The following is a 16,912-nucleotide window of genomic DNA, read 5'->3' as shown; positions in this document are numbered from 1 at the left end:
TAAGGAAAGGTCTGGTCGAATTTGGTGTAAAACCGACCCAAAGTGAATTTGTTATGAATTTTTCTCTGGGCTGAAAAATGCACATTTCGGGCAGCAACTAAACCAGTTCCATCTTCAGTGTCACTAAGCTCATTCAGCTCCAAGGTAGTGTCACTTAGCTCACTCAGCTCATCCAGCTCATCTACTCTCACTTCAGCTGGTTTCAGCTCATGCATACTCTCTTCAGCTGGTTCCAGCTCGTCCTCAGTCCCATCAGCTGGTTTTAGATCAGTATGCTCACCATTAATCCATCCTGGTTTGTCCTTTGTTGAAGAATCATCTGGCTCAGCCATGGTCGCAACATCCTGGCCCGAGACTATGATCCGAGGCGCATCACTACCCTTGGGAGCCTTTCCACCATAGATAGCATGGCATCGAGCCTCTTGGAGAACATCTGCTCCAGGAAAGCAGCCATAGGAGACTTCGTCTATGCTATTCCCTCGGGTGCTTCCTTTTGGGGTCCCAGCTCAGATTCGCTGTCTTCTACGTCGTAGATCCGAGCATCCCTAGTCTTCTTGCTCATTGTTGCGTCTCCCTGCGACGTCATAGGCAGAAGAGTTGCGTCTCCTCCGGATTTAGGTGTCTCCAGAGTCGACATGGGTCGAATCTGATTCTGGAAGCGAAGCTTCTTGTTACTTGCCGTGTTGAGGACTTGGTTTTCATCTCGAAGGGTTAGGTTCTTCGATTTGAGCTGGCTGAGCTTCTCGGTGCTCTGCTCCAGTTGCTTGGAATGTTCGTCGAGCTTCTCCTTCAACCTCTGGACTTCTGAGGAGAGCTCGGGATTCTCCACAACCTCTTCTTGAGATCTATGCAGCCCGGTTACTTGACTTTGTAGACCATCAAGTTGCCTTTTGAGCTCGGCTTCTCTCTGAGTAACTGCGGGTAGCTCGTTCTGCTCATCCACCGCCATTATCGTGTAGTTTAGATTACTCCATCCTTCTAGCGCCAAAATTTTGGGGAATTTTTGTAGGAACTTTGTGAGTAATACAGAACGATGGATAAGGATTTGTATTTCGTATTGATTTAAAGAGAATAAGACTTGAAGAGATGTTTTATTAGATCAAAGAGTTGGAAATATAATTGATTGGTGTAGGAACCCTAGTTCTAGCCGCCTAGCTCTAATCTCTAAGTCTTGAAGTGTCAATCCCTTGTTCAAGGGCTCCCCTTATACAGTTGTCTTGAGGTCGGCATGAGTCGGTTTGAGTATGTTAAACTCTTCCATATTCGGAAATATGGAAGATTCCCCATATCGGAAGTTTTCCTTTTCTCGTAGGAAGGGGGTCTTACCTGGGACCGGACCTTGAGTTCTTCGTAGCGGGGACCCGGGGCGTCCCCTAGCGGGGACCTAGAGGCCGGGGTCCTGTCCGGGGTCTAGAGGAATTCAATACCTGAGTATTTTTTTTCCCCAACAAAAGGAATGCTCCGGTTTCCAAACTCCCTCCAGAAAACCTCAAATCAATAAGCTCACCATGGCCTTTCAGAAAGTGGAGCATGGATATCGTTAGGGGATTTTTTTGTACAAGTGATTCGTGCTCAGCACTACGGAATGATAGGAAGAAGGAGACTGGTCGTCGTGATACTTTCTCCTGCTTCGGTCGTGGACAAGCCAGGAGATCCTTCTATGAGGGTAGTGCCATACGGGTATGGGCTGTTATATGCTGTCAGTGCCTTAGTAGCAGTAAGAAAGGTCGGCTGTTAGGCAGGAACTGCCTGTCTGTAGTGAAGATTGCAGGGTCTTCTGGGTCTGCAATTGATGGTCCCGACTCCACGGTCTGTCCTTGGATGCCTCCTGACATGTAGTTGTTGGTTCCGACAACCAGGGGCGGTCCCTGAGCGTCTAGGCGTGGAACCATGGAAGGTGTTTGGGTTTATAGCTGCATCCTTCAATGGGGATTGCCTACGTACCCTTCAGTGAAGGATCAAGCTGTTCGTAGTTCATGTATGTGGAGGCACGAAGCCTAGATGGGCGCGTAGTCTGATAGAGGCACATAGCCTGATGGAGGCGCGTAGCCTTAATGGAGGCACGTGGCCTTGGGAGCACGTAGCTCTGTAGGTTGTTGGAGTCATCCGTTCTAGGAGGCACATAGCCCAAACAGATGGTAAACCTGTCGATATGCTGCAGTGAGCATGGGGCGTCGATGTGCTTTAGTGAGCATGGATGGACCTTGCTGATGAGATGGAGATCGTGGCTTCAGCCAGTCAGTAGAGTTGTAGATGTGCTGCAGGGAGCATATACCTTCCCCTGGTCGATAGTAACCGCCGGGATCAGCCTCTCCTAGGCTTGTCCGAGAAGAAGGTCTTCTATGTGTAGAATCTTGCCTTGGCGGCTATAGAATTGCTGAGGTCTGGTTATGGACGTCTTGGCCCCCTCTCTTTAGGTATAGAAACCTATATTTATAGAAGAGGTCGTTCCTCCCTTCTTATGATTTAAAAATATTCATTATATCCTTAGATAATAGAATATTTCCATTTTCTTAAGGGAGGTCGTATGTATTGTAATACTTCCTCTTTCTCTTAGATTTAGGGAGAATCCTTCTTGCCCAAGCTGGCTACCTGATAAATGGAAGATTTCCATTTATCTTAAGGCAGGAGAAATCACTTGGCCTGGAAGACGGAGGAAGGTCCCAGACTCGAGGACAGGGACCCGGGACACAGAGGCAGGAACCCGGACCCTGGAGACAGGGACCTGGAAGATGGAAGCTGGAGTGATCTAGTCATGGAATATTTTTCTCCAACAGTTTGGCCCTTATTTTCTGGCTTCATGTTTGAAGGCAGGGAATAACATGACTTTCTTCATAAGACTTTATAAGTTCCACCGTAGTATCACGCTGCCTTGTCGGTCGTTCTCAGATGCCCTTGCACTCGGTGTAAATGGATTTGCTGCCTGGTTGGAGATGTATGACCTTTGATTCAGATGACTTGTAAGACTTTCTTCTTCTGCTTTATGAAATATTAGACGTTGCCCCCATGGTGGGGATAGGCCGGAGTTGGCCGAAAGTTTGATGGAGAAGCAAGGAACATCGGCATAAAGGGTGATGCTTCTGATCATTTCCCAGGTGCTTGTGCGGCTTCTATAGCTATACTCGTCCTCAGCTCAGGCAGGGCTATCTGGTTCCACGAATCGAGTGGAGGAGTGTATGGGTCAGTACCCAGGAATTCTGAGAGGGAGAATCTTGGCGAGGCTAAGGATCATGAGGACGAAGAGGTTGAGACCCGGAGGCCGAAACTGAGGATCCTCATGCTTGATTCTACTGGCTTTAGTTGTGCCTCTCGAGCTTGTAAAGGCTGTAATGGGCTTTCAGGAGGGTCTCCGTGCCAGTTTCCTTGCTGCGTTTAGCATACTTGATGCTCCTTTGGTGTTGATGTTGTCGCTGTAGCTTCTTGCCTCGTCTCTGGATCGTACCTTGACTTTTGGCAGATGGGACATTCAGCATGTTCGTCTTGGTGCCTGGAGATAGCCTAGTTGATTCTTGGTACCGGAGTAGATCTCCTGGACATGTTGTTTGAGCGAGCAGTAGTTTCCATGCCAAATAAAGAAGGTGGAAACATTGGTTGAACTATGCCATTGATCCTTGTCCACTCTCAACTATGTAGTACTTGAATCTGCCCCTCGGAGGTAAGCCACCATCAATGCTGGGATGACCTTGCGTCGTGCTTTCATCGAACCCAGAGGATCCTAGGCATGCGCTCCCAAAATCTGAAGGTTTAGAGATACATCTTTCTGAAACCCATAGGTTCGAGGATGTGATTGGAGGTTGTATGGACTTTCATCCAGGAACCCGGAGGCTGGATGGACTTTAGTCAAGGAACTCGTTGCTTGCATGGAACTTAGTCCAGGAACCCTTAGGTTAATAAGAATTTTCGTCCGGGAACCTGATGGTTGTGTGGACCTTCAAGGGGACCATCCCGTATATCTTTTCTACTTGAAGTCGTCTTTGTCGGGTAGACTCTCTTTGATTGCTAGGTAGGATTTTTGGAGCAGTGTCTTCCTTTGCGTCGTCCAGCTATCCTTTGGGAAGTCTTAAAGACGGAACAAGATGTGTTAGACTCTTGAACCTGGAGTATAGGGATGCTTCACATTCCACCTTCCGTAGATAGGTTACTCGTGAATTTTTCCGATGAGATAGCAGGTCTCTCTTAGGGACCCCGAGATTTAATGGCAGGATCCTGGGATCCTACGGAACCGTGGTACTGCTTCAGAATTTGGAGATGTTGTTGGGACCCGAAGGTCGTTTCTGGAGCCCGGAGGCTGCTCTAGACCCAGAGATCGCCTTTAGAACCCGGAGGTTGAATGTGGACCCAGAGGTCGATGGGGAACCCGGAGGTTCCTCTAGATCCTGAGGTCATATTTAGGACCCCGAGGTCGTATTTAGGACCCTGAGGTCATTTAGGGACCCGGAGGTCGATTGGAAACCCATAAGTTCCTCGAGACCCTGAAGTCGTATTTAGGACCCTGAGGTCGTTTTGGGACCCGGAGGTCGATTGGGAACCCGGAGGTCGATTGGGAACCCAGAGGTTCCTCTAGACCCTGAGGTCGTATTTAGGACCCTTAGGTCGTTTAGGGATCTGGAGGTCGGTTGGGAACCCGGGGGTTCCTCTAGACCCTGAGGTGGTATTTAGGACCCTGAGGTGGTATTTAGGACCCTGAGGTCGTTTTGAACCCGTAGGTTACTTCTTGACTCGGAGGTCGTTTGGGAACCCGGAGGTTCCTTCAGACCCTGAGGTCGTTTTGAACCCGTAGGTTACTTCTTGACTCGGAGGTCGTTTGGGAACCCGGAGGTTCCTTCAGACCCTGAGGTCGTTGTTGGGCCCGGGGGTTATAAAGAACCTGGATGTTTACCTTTTCCAGGTCCTGAAGAAATTTGTTCAGGACCCGGAGACTGCATGGGAACCCGAAAGTTCTTAATAACCCAGGGGTATTTGATTTGTATTTTATGGGACCGTATTCTGCCATCCTATGTGAGGCCACTACCGGTACCTGTTGGGATTTTGCATTCTACCGCTCAGAAGCTGGTCACCAGATCCACGACCTAGAGGAAAGTGATTCCGAACCTGAACCTGAGAAAGAAGAACCCGAGAAGACGGCAGCCGAGTCTTACATAACCGCCTATCTGGAGCAGATGTTTTCCAAGAGGTTCGACGCCATGCAATCCATGGTGGAACGTTTACCAGGAGTAGGTCCCCCAATCCGGAGGAGAAACCACGACTCGTACACAGATACTCCCTTCGCGGAGGAGATCGCCTCAGTCGAGATGCCTCGAAAATTCTCCTTCCCCAGAATCAAGATGTACGATGGCACCGGAGACCCCGACGATCATATCGCACAATATAAACAGAGGATGCTAGCGGTTGTGCTCCCCAAGGAGTCCCGTGAGGCTACCATGTGTAAAGGGTTCGGCTCCACTCTAATTGGACCCGCCTTGCAATGGTATATCAATCTCCCTACCAGGTCCATCTCTTCCTTTACCGACCTGAGCGACAATTTCGTAGAATATTTCGCGAGTAGCAGGAGCCTGGAGAAGACTTCAGACGGTCTCTACGAGATCCGCCAGCATCGAGTAGAACCCCTGCGGGACTTCATATCCCGTTTCATTGAAGAGAAGGTAGCGGTCCCTGTATGCAGCATCCCTACCGCAATCTCTGCCTTCAAGAGAGGCCTACTTCCAGACCGAGGGCTCTACAAAGAGCTAACCATGTACCCTTGCAAAACCATGGAGGATGTGATATCCCGAGCATGGGCACATGTGAAGTGGGAAGAGGACGTCGCTAGCCGTGCCAAGGCTCAACCCAAACAGGTTCAGAAGTCCACCAGATCAGATTGGGGAGACCGAGAAGAAACATCCTCCCAAAAGGGATCCAAGGACTCCGGAAGCAGGAACCGGGGCAGGTTCCAATACCGGCCATTAGGAAAAGAAGAGGGGATGTCTTTGTCTTCCTGGCCTGATATCTCCCATCTCCCAATATCTACAGGCTGAGGCAGATGGGGCAACAGGTCAAGTGACCCCCAAAGATAAAAGCACCTGACTCATTCCGGAACCCAGGACTCTGGTGCGACTTCCATCGCGATCATGTCCACAAAACTGAAGACTGCGACACCCTGAAGATCGGATCGAGGTCAACGAACTGCTCCAAAAGGGGCATCTCCGAGAATTCCTTTCAGAGAAAGCCAAGGCTCATCTTAGCAAAGAAGCATCAGGGAAATCCAAACGGGACGCACCAAGCTCACCACCTCGCCAGAACCGGGTGATTCATGTCATCTCAGGAGGCTCTGAAGTAAGTGGCGTGAGTCATGCAGCTGCGAAGAAGAGCACCCGTAATGCTAAACACAGCCTAGAGACTACTCAACCTAAACGCCTACTTCTAGGTACCGACGAGATAAGCTTCACAGCCAAGGAGCAAGAGAAGATATTAGCTCCCCCCCATGACGCTCTAGTTGTCTCTCTCACCATAGCGAACTGTTTGGTGAAAAGAATACTAGTAGACAACGGGTCCTCCAGCAATATCATCTTCCTGACGGCGTACCAAGACTTAGGGTTAGAGGAGAATACCCTGACGCGCAAAGTAACCCAACTCATCGGGTTCAGCGGCGAGGTCAAGCAAACCATTGGGGAGATTGTTCTGCCAGAATCTGCTGAAGGGATCAACCTATCTACCAAATTCCTGGTCGTGGACTGCCAATCGGCATACAACATGATCTTAGGACGACCCGGGATTCACAACATGGGAGCAGTCCCCTCAACCCTCCATCAAATAGTGAAGTTCCCTACACCCTGGGGCATCAGAGCAATCCGAGGAGACCAGAAGAATTCTAGGTCCTGCTACCAGACCACCTTAAAAGGGTAGACCAAGGTCTTATAGCAATTATAGAGGAGACCTCAGATCCCGCGGAATCGGGAATCAGGGGTCAACAATAGGAGCAATTCAGGAACCCTCTGCATAGTCCGGACCCTACATCCAAAACGCTTCCAGAGAGCTTACGCCGACCGCTTCGCATGGTCTCCCCTAAAAACCTGCAAGGCTGCACCTGCTCGTAAAATCTGGTCCCCACAGGACCCTCGTCCTCCGCCTCACATAGATAAGATAGCCAGAAGCTTCAACAGTTATCAACCGGCGATCTCACAGATACACGAGTGGGGCACGAACACCTCGACAAAACCCCCTCGGAAGAGAGCTCCCAGCAGGCACCAGACGGAGATAGGAGACCTCCGAACACATTTTCTCCAGTGGATGAATGCAACTACATGCTTCATGGAAGCGCTGAAAACCTTCATCGATAGGAGACAGTAGCCCCCAAACGTCAACAGCACAGAGATCCGCAAGGACTGGGGCATGAAACAACTCCCCACCAGGGTCCCTAGATTAAAAAAAATGCAGAACCCTGCAGAGGATGAAGGAACCCTCCAGCGAAGACATTCGTCTCAAAAGCAAGTCAAACCCCATGGGTCACGCAGCAATAAGAGGTAAAACATGGCCTAACCACCGGGGTATCTCGCAAGCTGATATCTTTTGTCTCCGGACCATGCTTTCTATATAATTATTCTATCTTTTATTTAAGCATTATGTTTTTCTACTCACATGTACGCTGAAAGTTTACGGACATAGCCTATAAAATAAAATAGTTCCGAATATAAAGAGAGTACGAATACCATAATACTTAAAGGGGCAAACGAGCTGGATCAGGTCAAAGAGACCTCCGATCCTGGCCAACCCTCAATGATAAGTGGCACGACCACACAAAAACAAAACGGGTATGAGACATAAGGTAGGAATGGGTCTGCGCAAGCCCGAGTATGCCATCAATACTACCTAAAACCCCTGTATAGCCTCAGGCATATCGGGGTCCCAAACTAAAATACCAAAAAAGTGAAAGGTACATGTATTAAAACGCTACGTGCTAAATTAATACAGGGGACACGAGGTATAATTGCCACTGAGCAAGTGCAAAAGTCCGGGACCACCTTAATAATATCCTGTTTCTCCAGACGTGGAAAACAGCGTAAGTCTGGCACTTGGGTTTTCACCCACACCAGCACCCTCTAAGACTGATAGTGGCTTTCTGCAGAAAGCAGAGTGCAGCACGGGAACTCGATAGCGACCAGCCACGAGCGGTAGAAAGCGATACCCAACAGGTACCGAGAGTGGCCACACCTAGGGTGGTAGAATTCGGTCCCTCTAAAACCTAATTTCGGGTTCTGAGAAAGAACTCTGGGCTCGGATAGGTCTTAGGGCCAAGAACCTACGGGTTCCTTAAAAGGCCTCAGGGTCCAGGGACCATGAGTCTAAAACGAGACCTCGGCGGTTTCAAATAGGCTTTAAAGTGCCATGAACCTACGGGTTCCCTAAAAAGAACCTCGGGGTCCAAGGGCCACGAGTCTAATCCAAGGCCTCAGAGTCAATAACCTACGGGTTTCGGAAAAAAAGACTTCAGGGTCCAGGGACTACAAGTCCAAATCAAGACCTTAGGGTCCAGGACCTACGTGTTCCCTAAGAAGGGACCTCAGGGTCCCAACATTATTCAAAACCTCTAAGTGATCCTAGTGTCCCGAAAGAGATCCAATCCTACAAGACCTATGAGGTCCGGTCATTTTAAACGTCCAGAGGTTCTAAGGAACCCAGACACCCAGGATCCCTGAGTCTTTTGACAATCATCAAGATGCCTGCAAAAGATCTCAAATGAAGAAAAAAAGCAAATCTGGAATGCATAAAAGGCCACAGCAGGGCCATTGTTCAAAACAACAAAATAAAGGCTCGAAGGCCTTGTTTATAGTTTTAAGCCCTCGCCGAGGGCAGTGACAAAATAAACCCCTTCGCGGGGTTGAAAATACAGGCAATAAAGATGGAGATCAGTTGGGAGGCGGATCATTGGCAGAAGGCTCTAGCGTCTTCGTCTCTGCACCACCAGGAACCTTAGGCTCATGCTCGAAAGAAGGAGGCGGAAGCCCCAAGAACTCGGCTTCGGTGATCTTCACCATCTTTTACTGCTCCAGAGTAGTCGCCGGATCCCAGGTGTCGGTCTGCCACTAAGCCACTCCCGCATTAGCTCCCAGCGGGCCACGATCTTGGCACTATTCACGGCCATGGTCTTATCAACATCAAAGGTCGTAGCGGTATCCTTCAGGTCGATCAGCTCCTCCTCCCTTTCCTTCAGCTGGCTCCTCAAGGAGGCATTCTCCGCAGCTGCCAGTTCCCCTGCTTCCTCTTTGTTCTTCACCTTAAGCGTCAACTCCTTGATCTCCCTGTCCTTGGCCAGGACAGCGTCCTTCTCCTTGTGCAGTTGGGAAGTCAGATTGTCCAACTCCACCTTCGTGGAAACCGCAGAGTCCATCCTCTCCCCTAGATGATACAATTGGGACGCCACCTACAAACAAGATCTGATCAACAGGCAGAACTAGAGAAATCAGAAAATCTCAGAAGCATTACCTCAAGCAAGTCACCCTGCAGCGACTGGATGGTTGTAAAGGAGTCCTCTTCCGACGCCAAAAGCACCGGAGTAGAAGGAAACACCTTCGTATTGACATTGTTCAGGACTATGGCCCAATCATAAGGAGCAGAGGGAGAATCCTTGGGAGAAGAACCCGACACTTTAGATTTCTTCTTGGAGGAGGAAGGAGCTGCAGCAGCACCTGCACGACGCTTGTTGCCCCCGATGAACTGCACTTCATCATCCTCGGTGGAGATAGCTCGCTTAGGGGCAGCTTTCTTTGCAGACATCACCTCAAGAGCTTTCTTGTACTCTACCAAAGCCTCGTTACCCTTAGTTCCTGACATCTCACCTAAGCATACAAAAGCAAACTGAGTCAGAACAGCGACTACAAGAAGAAATATAAGGAGAAGTAGGAAGATTACCCCAGACGCTACAACGCTTTAATGCCGCTTCGCTCACAAGAAAAGAAACCTGATGACACTCGAGAGGAAGCTTCGACACCTGCTCGATGGTATCCCTCCCTGAAAAGTAATCAACGCGAGGAATATCTGCATCAAGAAGATAATACCGTTAGTATAACATCATCAAAATCAACTCTCTTGACTCCTACTACTAGCCTACCCTATAACCGCCAAGTAGCTGAAAAGCCAGGAAGATGCGAGAAGGCAAACTTTTCAGTCCAGTTTCCCTCGAAAGCCAGAAGCTTTTTCCTTTCTTTCTTTGGAACCTCCCTGACTGGAGTCTCCTTGGTTCGAGGATGAAGATAATTTCTCCACTCTGCACTATTCAAAGGAACAACGGAATAAGAACACAGGACTTCAGCCACTCCAATCACAAACCCGTAAAGATCGCCTAAGTTCTGCAGGGCTATCAAAGTCCTCCAAGCCGTAGGATTTAGCTGAGCTGGAGAAATTCCTAGGGTTTCAGATATTTTAGCTATCAGAGAAGGAACGTGATCCCTGAAGCCTGAAGCGAAATAACCCTCATATACAGGTACTTCATCTACGCCAAAATCTGAGACCACCTCGCTTGGCTCAGGTGCTCGGATGCCGACATCATCGGGAAGATTGTATTTCTTCCTCCAGATTGCCACTTCCTCAGCCCTTATTACCGAAGGAGGACCAATCGGGGGATACTGGCTACCCTCCGCCGGCGAAGTGTTCCTGGTGACGAGGACCTTAGGATTCTTTGCAGCAGCGGTCAGATCCAGAGAAGAATCAGAAGAATCCATGGATTCCGCTGGAACAACCCTCAACCTGTTAGATCTAACTCTACTACCTATGGAAGAAGAATCTGGACCCGACTCAGTTCCCATCTCCGAACCAGAGGGAAGAAAGAATCTAGAGAATAAACGAGAAAGAAGAAAGAAACTACCTGCGGCAAGAGAGCCAAGAAGTTGGAATATGGAGATCGCGAGAAATCTTCAGAAAGGAGAGAAAAGGAAACTAAAGAAATAATGGGAGGAAGAAATGAAGAGATAGAGTCAAAAAACCCTAGAAATTCCTTACACGCGTCAGAAGGAAAATCCAGGCGTGGATTCGAATTTCGACGATGTCGCTAAGCTCGCCCCTTTTCCCGCCAAAACTTCGGACCAGAGGGCAGGGACCTTGAAGATCTCTTTGCTGTCTCCCCGATTTAGAGACCTCAGCTTCCAAAAGCCTGGATTTCTTTCAACAGGGATCTTTTCACTTTCAAAGACGAGAAATAAGGAGCAAACTGTTGGGGAAAAATATCCCAGTATTCTTTCCTCCAGCCCCCAGGCAGGACTCAGATCCCCGGATCCCTGATAAATGGGTACCCCGGGTCCCCATGATTACTTACCAGCCTTGAGAAATGAAGAAGGAGAGATCCCTATTCCCTGGGCTCGGTCCCTGGACCCTACTCCCTTCCAAGAAATGGAAAACTTCCGACAAGGAGAACCTTCCATATTTTCGAATATGGAAGAGTGTAACCTAATGAAACCGACTTCTAGATGACTATATAAGAGCGACAACAGCCCTCAAGCAAGGGATCGACTTCTCCAAGGCCTAGAGATTAGTGTTAGACGGCTAGAATTAGGGTTCTTATAAAACATCTTGTAACGATACCTTGTTCTTGCCTAATCATCTAATTATACGCCTCTTCAAGCCTATTCTATTATTATTCACTTTAAACATCCTAATACCCTTAGTAAGTAACCACAAACACTCGAGGTTTACCAGCTTATCCATCGTTCTGTGGTACTCTAAAAGAGACTACACAAAAGTCCCCTAACACCTGGTACGCCCGTGGTATTTCCAGGGGCTCTTCGTCTGGCTCCTCCTGTCTTTAGAATTCGTCCAAGTTGTAAACCCGGCCGGAAAATGTTGTGTCCCGCTTGAGAACCTTGCATCTTTCTCATATGAGGCGTAGTTGTGAGTCTGGAAGTATGGATGTCGTCTAGGGCTTGCTTGGTGATGGCTGCCCCCATCGGGCCCGATGGTTGTTGAGACTTGTTGTGTAGTGAAGATCCAGAACCAGCAGGTTTCAATAAATGTAGACCCGGAACCGGAAGATCCGAAGACTTCGGGGATCTGATCTGAGGATAGGACCCGGAACCAGCAGGAACCAAGGACTGCAGAAAGTTTGATCTGAGGATAGGACTCGGAACCAGCAGGAACCAGGGATTGCGGAAAGTCTGATCTGAGGATAGGACACGGAATCAGTAGGGACCAGGGACTGCTGGAAATCTGATCTCATGATAGGATCCAGAACCAGCAGGAACCAGTAGGAACCAGTTGGTAATTCCTGTGTTGGGTCTTGTTACTTCTGTTTAGCGTTGTGTTATCCTCCCTTGAAGAGGTGTTTCCAGCTGTGTGAGGTTTAGATCTGGTGAGAATACGTCGTTTCTTGCCCCTAGATGGCTGGGGTTGAAATATTCTGAAGGAATGGATGTAATGTCTCTTCCGCCTATCACCATCATCATGTAGCATAAGACTGCCCCTCCTTCTAGTGCCAAACTGTTAGGGGATTTTTGTGTACAAGTGATTCATGCTCAGCACTACGGAATGATAGGAAGAAGGAGACTGGTCGTCGTGATACTTTCTCTAGCTTCGGTCGTGGATAAGCCAGGAAATCCTGCTCTGAGGGTAGTGTCATACGGGTAAGGGCTGGTATATGTCGTCAGTGCCTTAGTAGCAGTAAGAAAGGTCGGCTGTTAGGCAGGAACCGCCTGTCTGTAGTGAAGATCGCAGGGTCTTCTGGGTCTACAATTGATGGTCCCGACTCCAGGGTCTGTCCTTGGATGCCTCCTGATCTGTAGTTGATGGTTCCGACCACTAGGGGCGGTCCCTGAGCGTCTACGGGTGGAACCATGGAAGGTGTTTGGGTTTATAGCTGTATCCTTCAATGGGGATTGCCTACGTACCCTTCAGTGAGGGATCAAGCCGTTCGTAGTTCATGTATGTGGAGGCACGTAGCCTTGATGGGCGCGTAGCCTGATGGAGGCACATAGCCTGATGGAGGCGCGTAGCCTTAATAGAGGCATGTGGCCTAGGGAGCACGTAGCTCTGTAGGTTGTTGGAATCATCCGTTCTAGGGGGCACATAGCCCGAACAGATGGTAAACCTTTAGATATGCTGCAGTGAGCATGGAGCGTCGATGTGCTTCAGTGAGCATGGATGGACCTTGCTGATGAGCTGGAGATCGTGGCTTCAGCAAGCCAGTAGAGTTGTAGACGTGCTGCAGGGAGCATAAATCTTCCCCTGGTCGATATTAACCGCCGGGATCAGCCTCTCCTAGGCTTGTCCGAGAAGAAGGTCTTCTGTGTGTAGAATCTTGCCTTGGCGGCTGTAGAATTGTTGAGCTCTGGTTATGGACGTCTTGGCCCCCTCTCTTTAGGTTTAGAAACCTATATTTATAGAAGAGGTCGTGCCTCCCTTCTTAGGATTTGGAAATATTCATTATATCCTTAGATAATTAAATATTTCCATTTTCTTAAGGGAGGTCGTATGTATTGGAATACGTCCTCTTTCTCTTAGATTTAGAGAGAATCTTTCTTGCCCAAGCTGGTTACGTGATAAAGGGAAGATTTCCATTTATCTTAAGGCAGGAGAAATCACTTGGCCTGGAAGACGGAGGAAGGTCCCAGACTCGAGAACAGGGACCCGGGACCCAAAGGCAGGAACCTGGACCCTGGGGGCAGGGACCTGGAAGACGGAAGCTGGGGTAATCTCTTCATGGAATATTTTTCCCCGACAGATTTAGTAGGAAAATTCCCTACAGTGCCGCGGCAGAAGGTCTTCCTCATTGTAGTTGTTAGGGGATTTTTGTGTAGGCTTTTTGTGAGTACTACGGAACGATGGAAAAGCTAGCAAACCAAGGGTATTTGTATGTATTTCGTGAGGATTTTGAGAGGATAATAAAGAGATAGGCTTGAAGAGACTTTTATTAGATGGAACAAGTAGGATTACAAGGTATTGAGTAAGAACCCTAGTTCTAGTCGTCTAACTCTAGTCTCTAAGCCTTGGAGAAGTCGATCCCTTGCTGTAGGGTTGTAGTAGCTCTTATATAGTCGCCTAGGGGTCGGTTCCATTAGGTTAAACTCTTCCTTATTCGGAAATATGGAAGGTTCTCCTTATCGGAAGTTTTCCATTTCTTGGAAGGGGGCTCGGTTTCAGGGACCGAACTCAGGGTTCCTTCTAGCGGGGACCTGGAGCGTTCCCTTATCGGGGACCAGAGTGTCTGGGTCCTGCCTGGAGGCTGGAGGAAATGATACGGGGTATTTTTCCCCAACAATATGCCCCTTGTTTCTCGATTTTGACATCGAAGTCGGGGAATAACCTTTGGACTCAAGTCAACCGGAGTTGCTCATTCTCAACAGGCTCCCCTTAGGCAGGTCCCCGTTCCATTGATCTTGCTATCCTGGGTTCCACTCAAGCCGGAACTCATTCTAAACCCAGGTGAGGATCAGTCCCTTCGTGTCTGGCCGTAGTCTAGTAGTAGTTTCTCTTATCTTCTGGAGATGACGAGGCTGTAGCTCTGAAGTTAAGCCGCGTACAGGCTGGAGAAGTTCTCGCTAGGGGAACTCTGAGGCCTATGAGACTTGGATCCGTCTATTTGAGGAGAAAGGTGGAAACACTGTTTTCCTTGGAGCCTTTCCTTTTTCCAGACCGGTCGTTTCTTTCATAAGGGATTCTTCTGAGGATTTGGAAATATCCGATTTCCTTTTCTCTGGCTCCAAAAAAGAAAGAGTCAGGCATATATTTAGGGTGCCCGATATATAGAGTTTCATTCATCCCTTATTCAAGAAGATGAATTCTGATCTTCCTACTTCACTCGTGGGTGGCCCGCGTAGAGCCTTGCCGCCTGTTTGCTGATCCTTCCTCTTCCCATGTTGCTTCTTTCAGAGAGGTTTCTGAAACTGATAGTGAGGCGATCCCAATGGCGCCTTTGAAGCAACGTGGTTCTTTCGTTCTCGACGATGGCCCGTGCTCTGAAATTCAAGAGGGAGGTCTGAAGGTGATACGGAGAAAGTACGGGATCCATTCTTCGGTGCTGATGAGGAGTTCCTTGGATTTTTAGCGCGCCTCTGATGGGGGACCAGGCGAGATAGCTATTTTTGAGGCGTATCTGATAGCAGGTTTCCGGGGAATCGTCCCTTCGCTCGTGGCTGAAGTATCATCGTTCTTGGGTTTTTGTCCTTCTCAACTAACTCCTTTATCCTGGAAGACCTTAATGTCGATCCAAGTACTCGGGGAGCTTTATGGTCTTGATACCGGGGTACACAAAGTCCTATACTCCTATTATTTTGCCCCATTGACGATCATGCATGGGTTCTACCACCTCCAGCCTCGTGACGGCGCTCCCTTGGTTGAAGAGCCACCGAGAGGTACCCGGGGTAATTAACCCTTCGGGGACAATTGGACCAGTCGGTATGTGTTTATGAAGATCCAGGAACCCTTCCATTATCCTACATTCTGGCGTACTGTTGGTAAGTTTCGCTTCTGGTGCTTTTTCACTCTTTGGTTGTTGGTATTCTGACAACTGGTTTTGTTTCCAGATGTGTCTCGTCCGGTATCCTTTCTTGGGGAAGCAATGGCGAGAAAGATGTTAGCGATCCCTCAACATTTCCGTGAAGTGCACTTCCTGATGAGCAAGGAGGTCCTGTGTCATAGTCGTCTTTGGGGTAAATTTCTGCTTCATAGTAGAATCTCGCCTTTGTAGGGTCTCATCTCCTCACTTTTTACTTCTCAGGGAATTTTGTGAGACTCCCTGCTCCAGTCCTTTATGATGAATATCAACAAGCTGGAACGCGAAGAAGACGCCCCTTCTATGCTCCCCCACCTCGTTTGACTAGGGCAACATCGCCAGCCGCTTGGATTAGACCGCTCCCTTCCAGGACCGTAACTGGAGATGCACCGCTAATGCGCATTCGACAGTGGCTTCTTACTGAGTTGTTTCTTCTTCGTAACCGGGTGCAAGACATGGCAGCTCAGCGTGACCTATTGATTTGGCAGGTGAGAGCTTCAGCTAGATGGGAGCTTATGAAGGAATGGCTGGAAGGAAGAACAGAACGCTGGGATCCCAAAGAAGAATATCGTCGGTATCTTCTTTGTTCTGAAGAATCTGATCATCACTTTGGAGGGTGCCCTTGAGTAAGTTTGAGGTCCGCTGTGGAGTCTCGAGTTTCAGCCGGTCCACCCTTCTAGATGTTTGTGGTGAGATGAGATCAATGTTGAGATGAGATCAATGTATGGGAAGAGAACGACATGAGGAGTTGAGTATGATGAAGAGGCCGTACATGGCGTAGTAATACTATTTTCCCGAGTAACTTCCAAGGGTTAAACCAAAGTTACCCTAGTTATCCTAGTATACTAGTTATACTAGTTACCCGGGTAACTTTGGAGGAAGAAGAGAAGCCCTATTCCCTTTGCTAAGGCACCAGACCATTGCAAGGGAAGAGGAGGCACGTGTGACAGGCTGGAGAAGAGCTGGATAAAGCAAAATGAGCTTTATGCACAAGGAAGAAGCTCATTGGATGGTTTGAATTAAAGCAAACCTTATCTCTTGTAATAGTGCCTCTTTATGAAACCCTCATCCTAGTGTTGCCTCCTCATATATATTGTAAACTCTGATCAGATTAATAATTAAGAAGTTTGGGATTGTCTCTCTAGACTCTCTCTCTTGTTCATGATGATTCTTAAATACTCTTAAACATGATTACTACCTAATCTCTCTACAAATCTCCCATTAATCTTCTCTAATCTACCTTTAATCTCTCAATACCTACTCTTTTCTCTAAAATCATATGGTATCAGAGCCAGGTTGGCTTTGGTAGTGAGAAACCTCGTTCCATTTCTTTCTTTCTCTAGCTCTTGTGTTCTTGTATTCTTGTTCTTGTGTTCTTGAGTGTTCCGTGAAGCTATGTGATAGAGTTGAGTCTTGTGGTGCTGTGCTTTGAGTTCGTGTATTCTTGAAGTCTGGTACTGT

The 16,912-nt window shown here is 48.4% G+C and overlaps 2 protein-coding genes across 2 annotated transcripts in view; both read left to right on the top strand.

The window, feature by feature from the left end:
- The first annotated feature begins 4,973 nt into the window (after nt 1-4,973).
- On the top strand, nt 4,974-6,882 carry LOC106323966. The gene is made up of 2 exons (XM_013762001.1): nt 4,974-5,926; nt 6,126-6,882. Exons 1-2 carry the CDS (start codon nt 4,974-4,976, stop codon nt 6,880-6,882), a joined length of 1,710 nt encoding a protein of 569 aa, XP_013617455.1.
- Nucleotides 6,883-14,863: 7,981 nt separating this feature from the next.
- Nucleotides 14,864-16,912, top strand: part of LOC106323965 — a 6,618-nt gene continuing 4,569 nt past the window's right edge. The window contains exons 1-4 of the mRNA XM_013762000.1: nt 14,864-14,941; nt 15,005-15,311; nt 15,483-15,608; nt 15,677-15,939. Of these exons, the coding sequence (XP_013617454.1) occupies nt 14,864-14,941; nt 15,005-15,311; nt 15,483-15,608; nt 15,677-15,939 (774 nt within the window). The remainder of the gene's footprint in view (nt 14,942-15,004; nt 15,312-15,482; nt 15,609-15,676; nt 15,940-16,912) is intronic.

Source organism: Brassica oleracea, chromosome C2 (genome assembly GCF_000695525.1).
Source record: "Brassica oleracea var. oleracea cultivar TO1000 chromosome C2, BOL, whole genome shotgun sequence".
Taxonomy (NCBI): domain Eukaryota; kingdom Viridiplantae; phylum Streptophyta; class Magnoliopsida; order Brassicales; family Brassicaceae; genus Brassica; species Brassica oleracea.
Note: the sequence above shows the minus strand (reverse complement) of the source record. Positions and strands in the feature narration are given on the sequence as shown.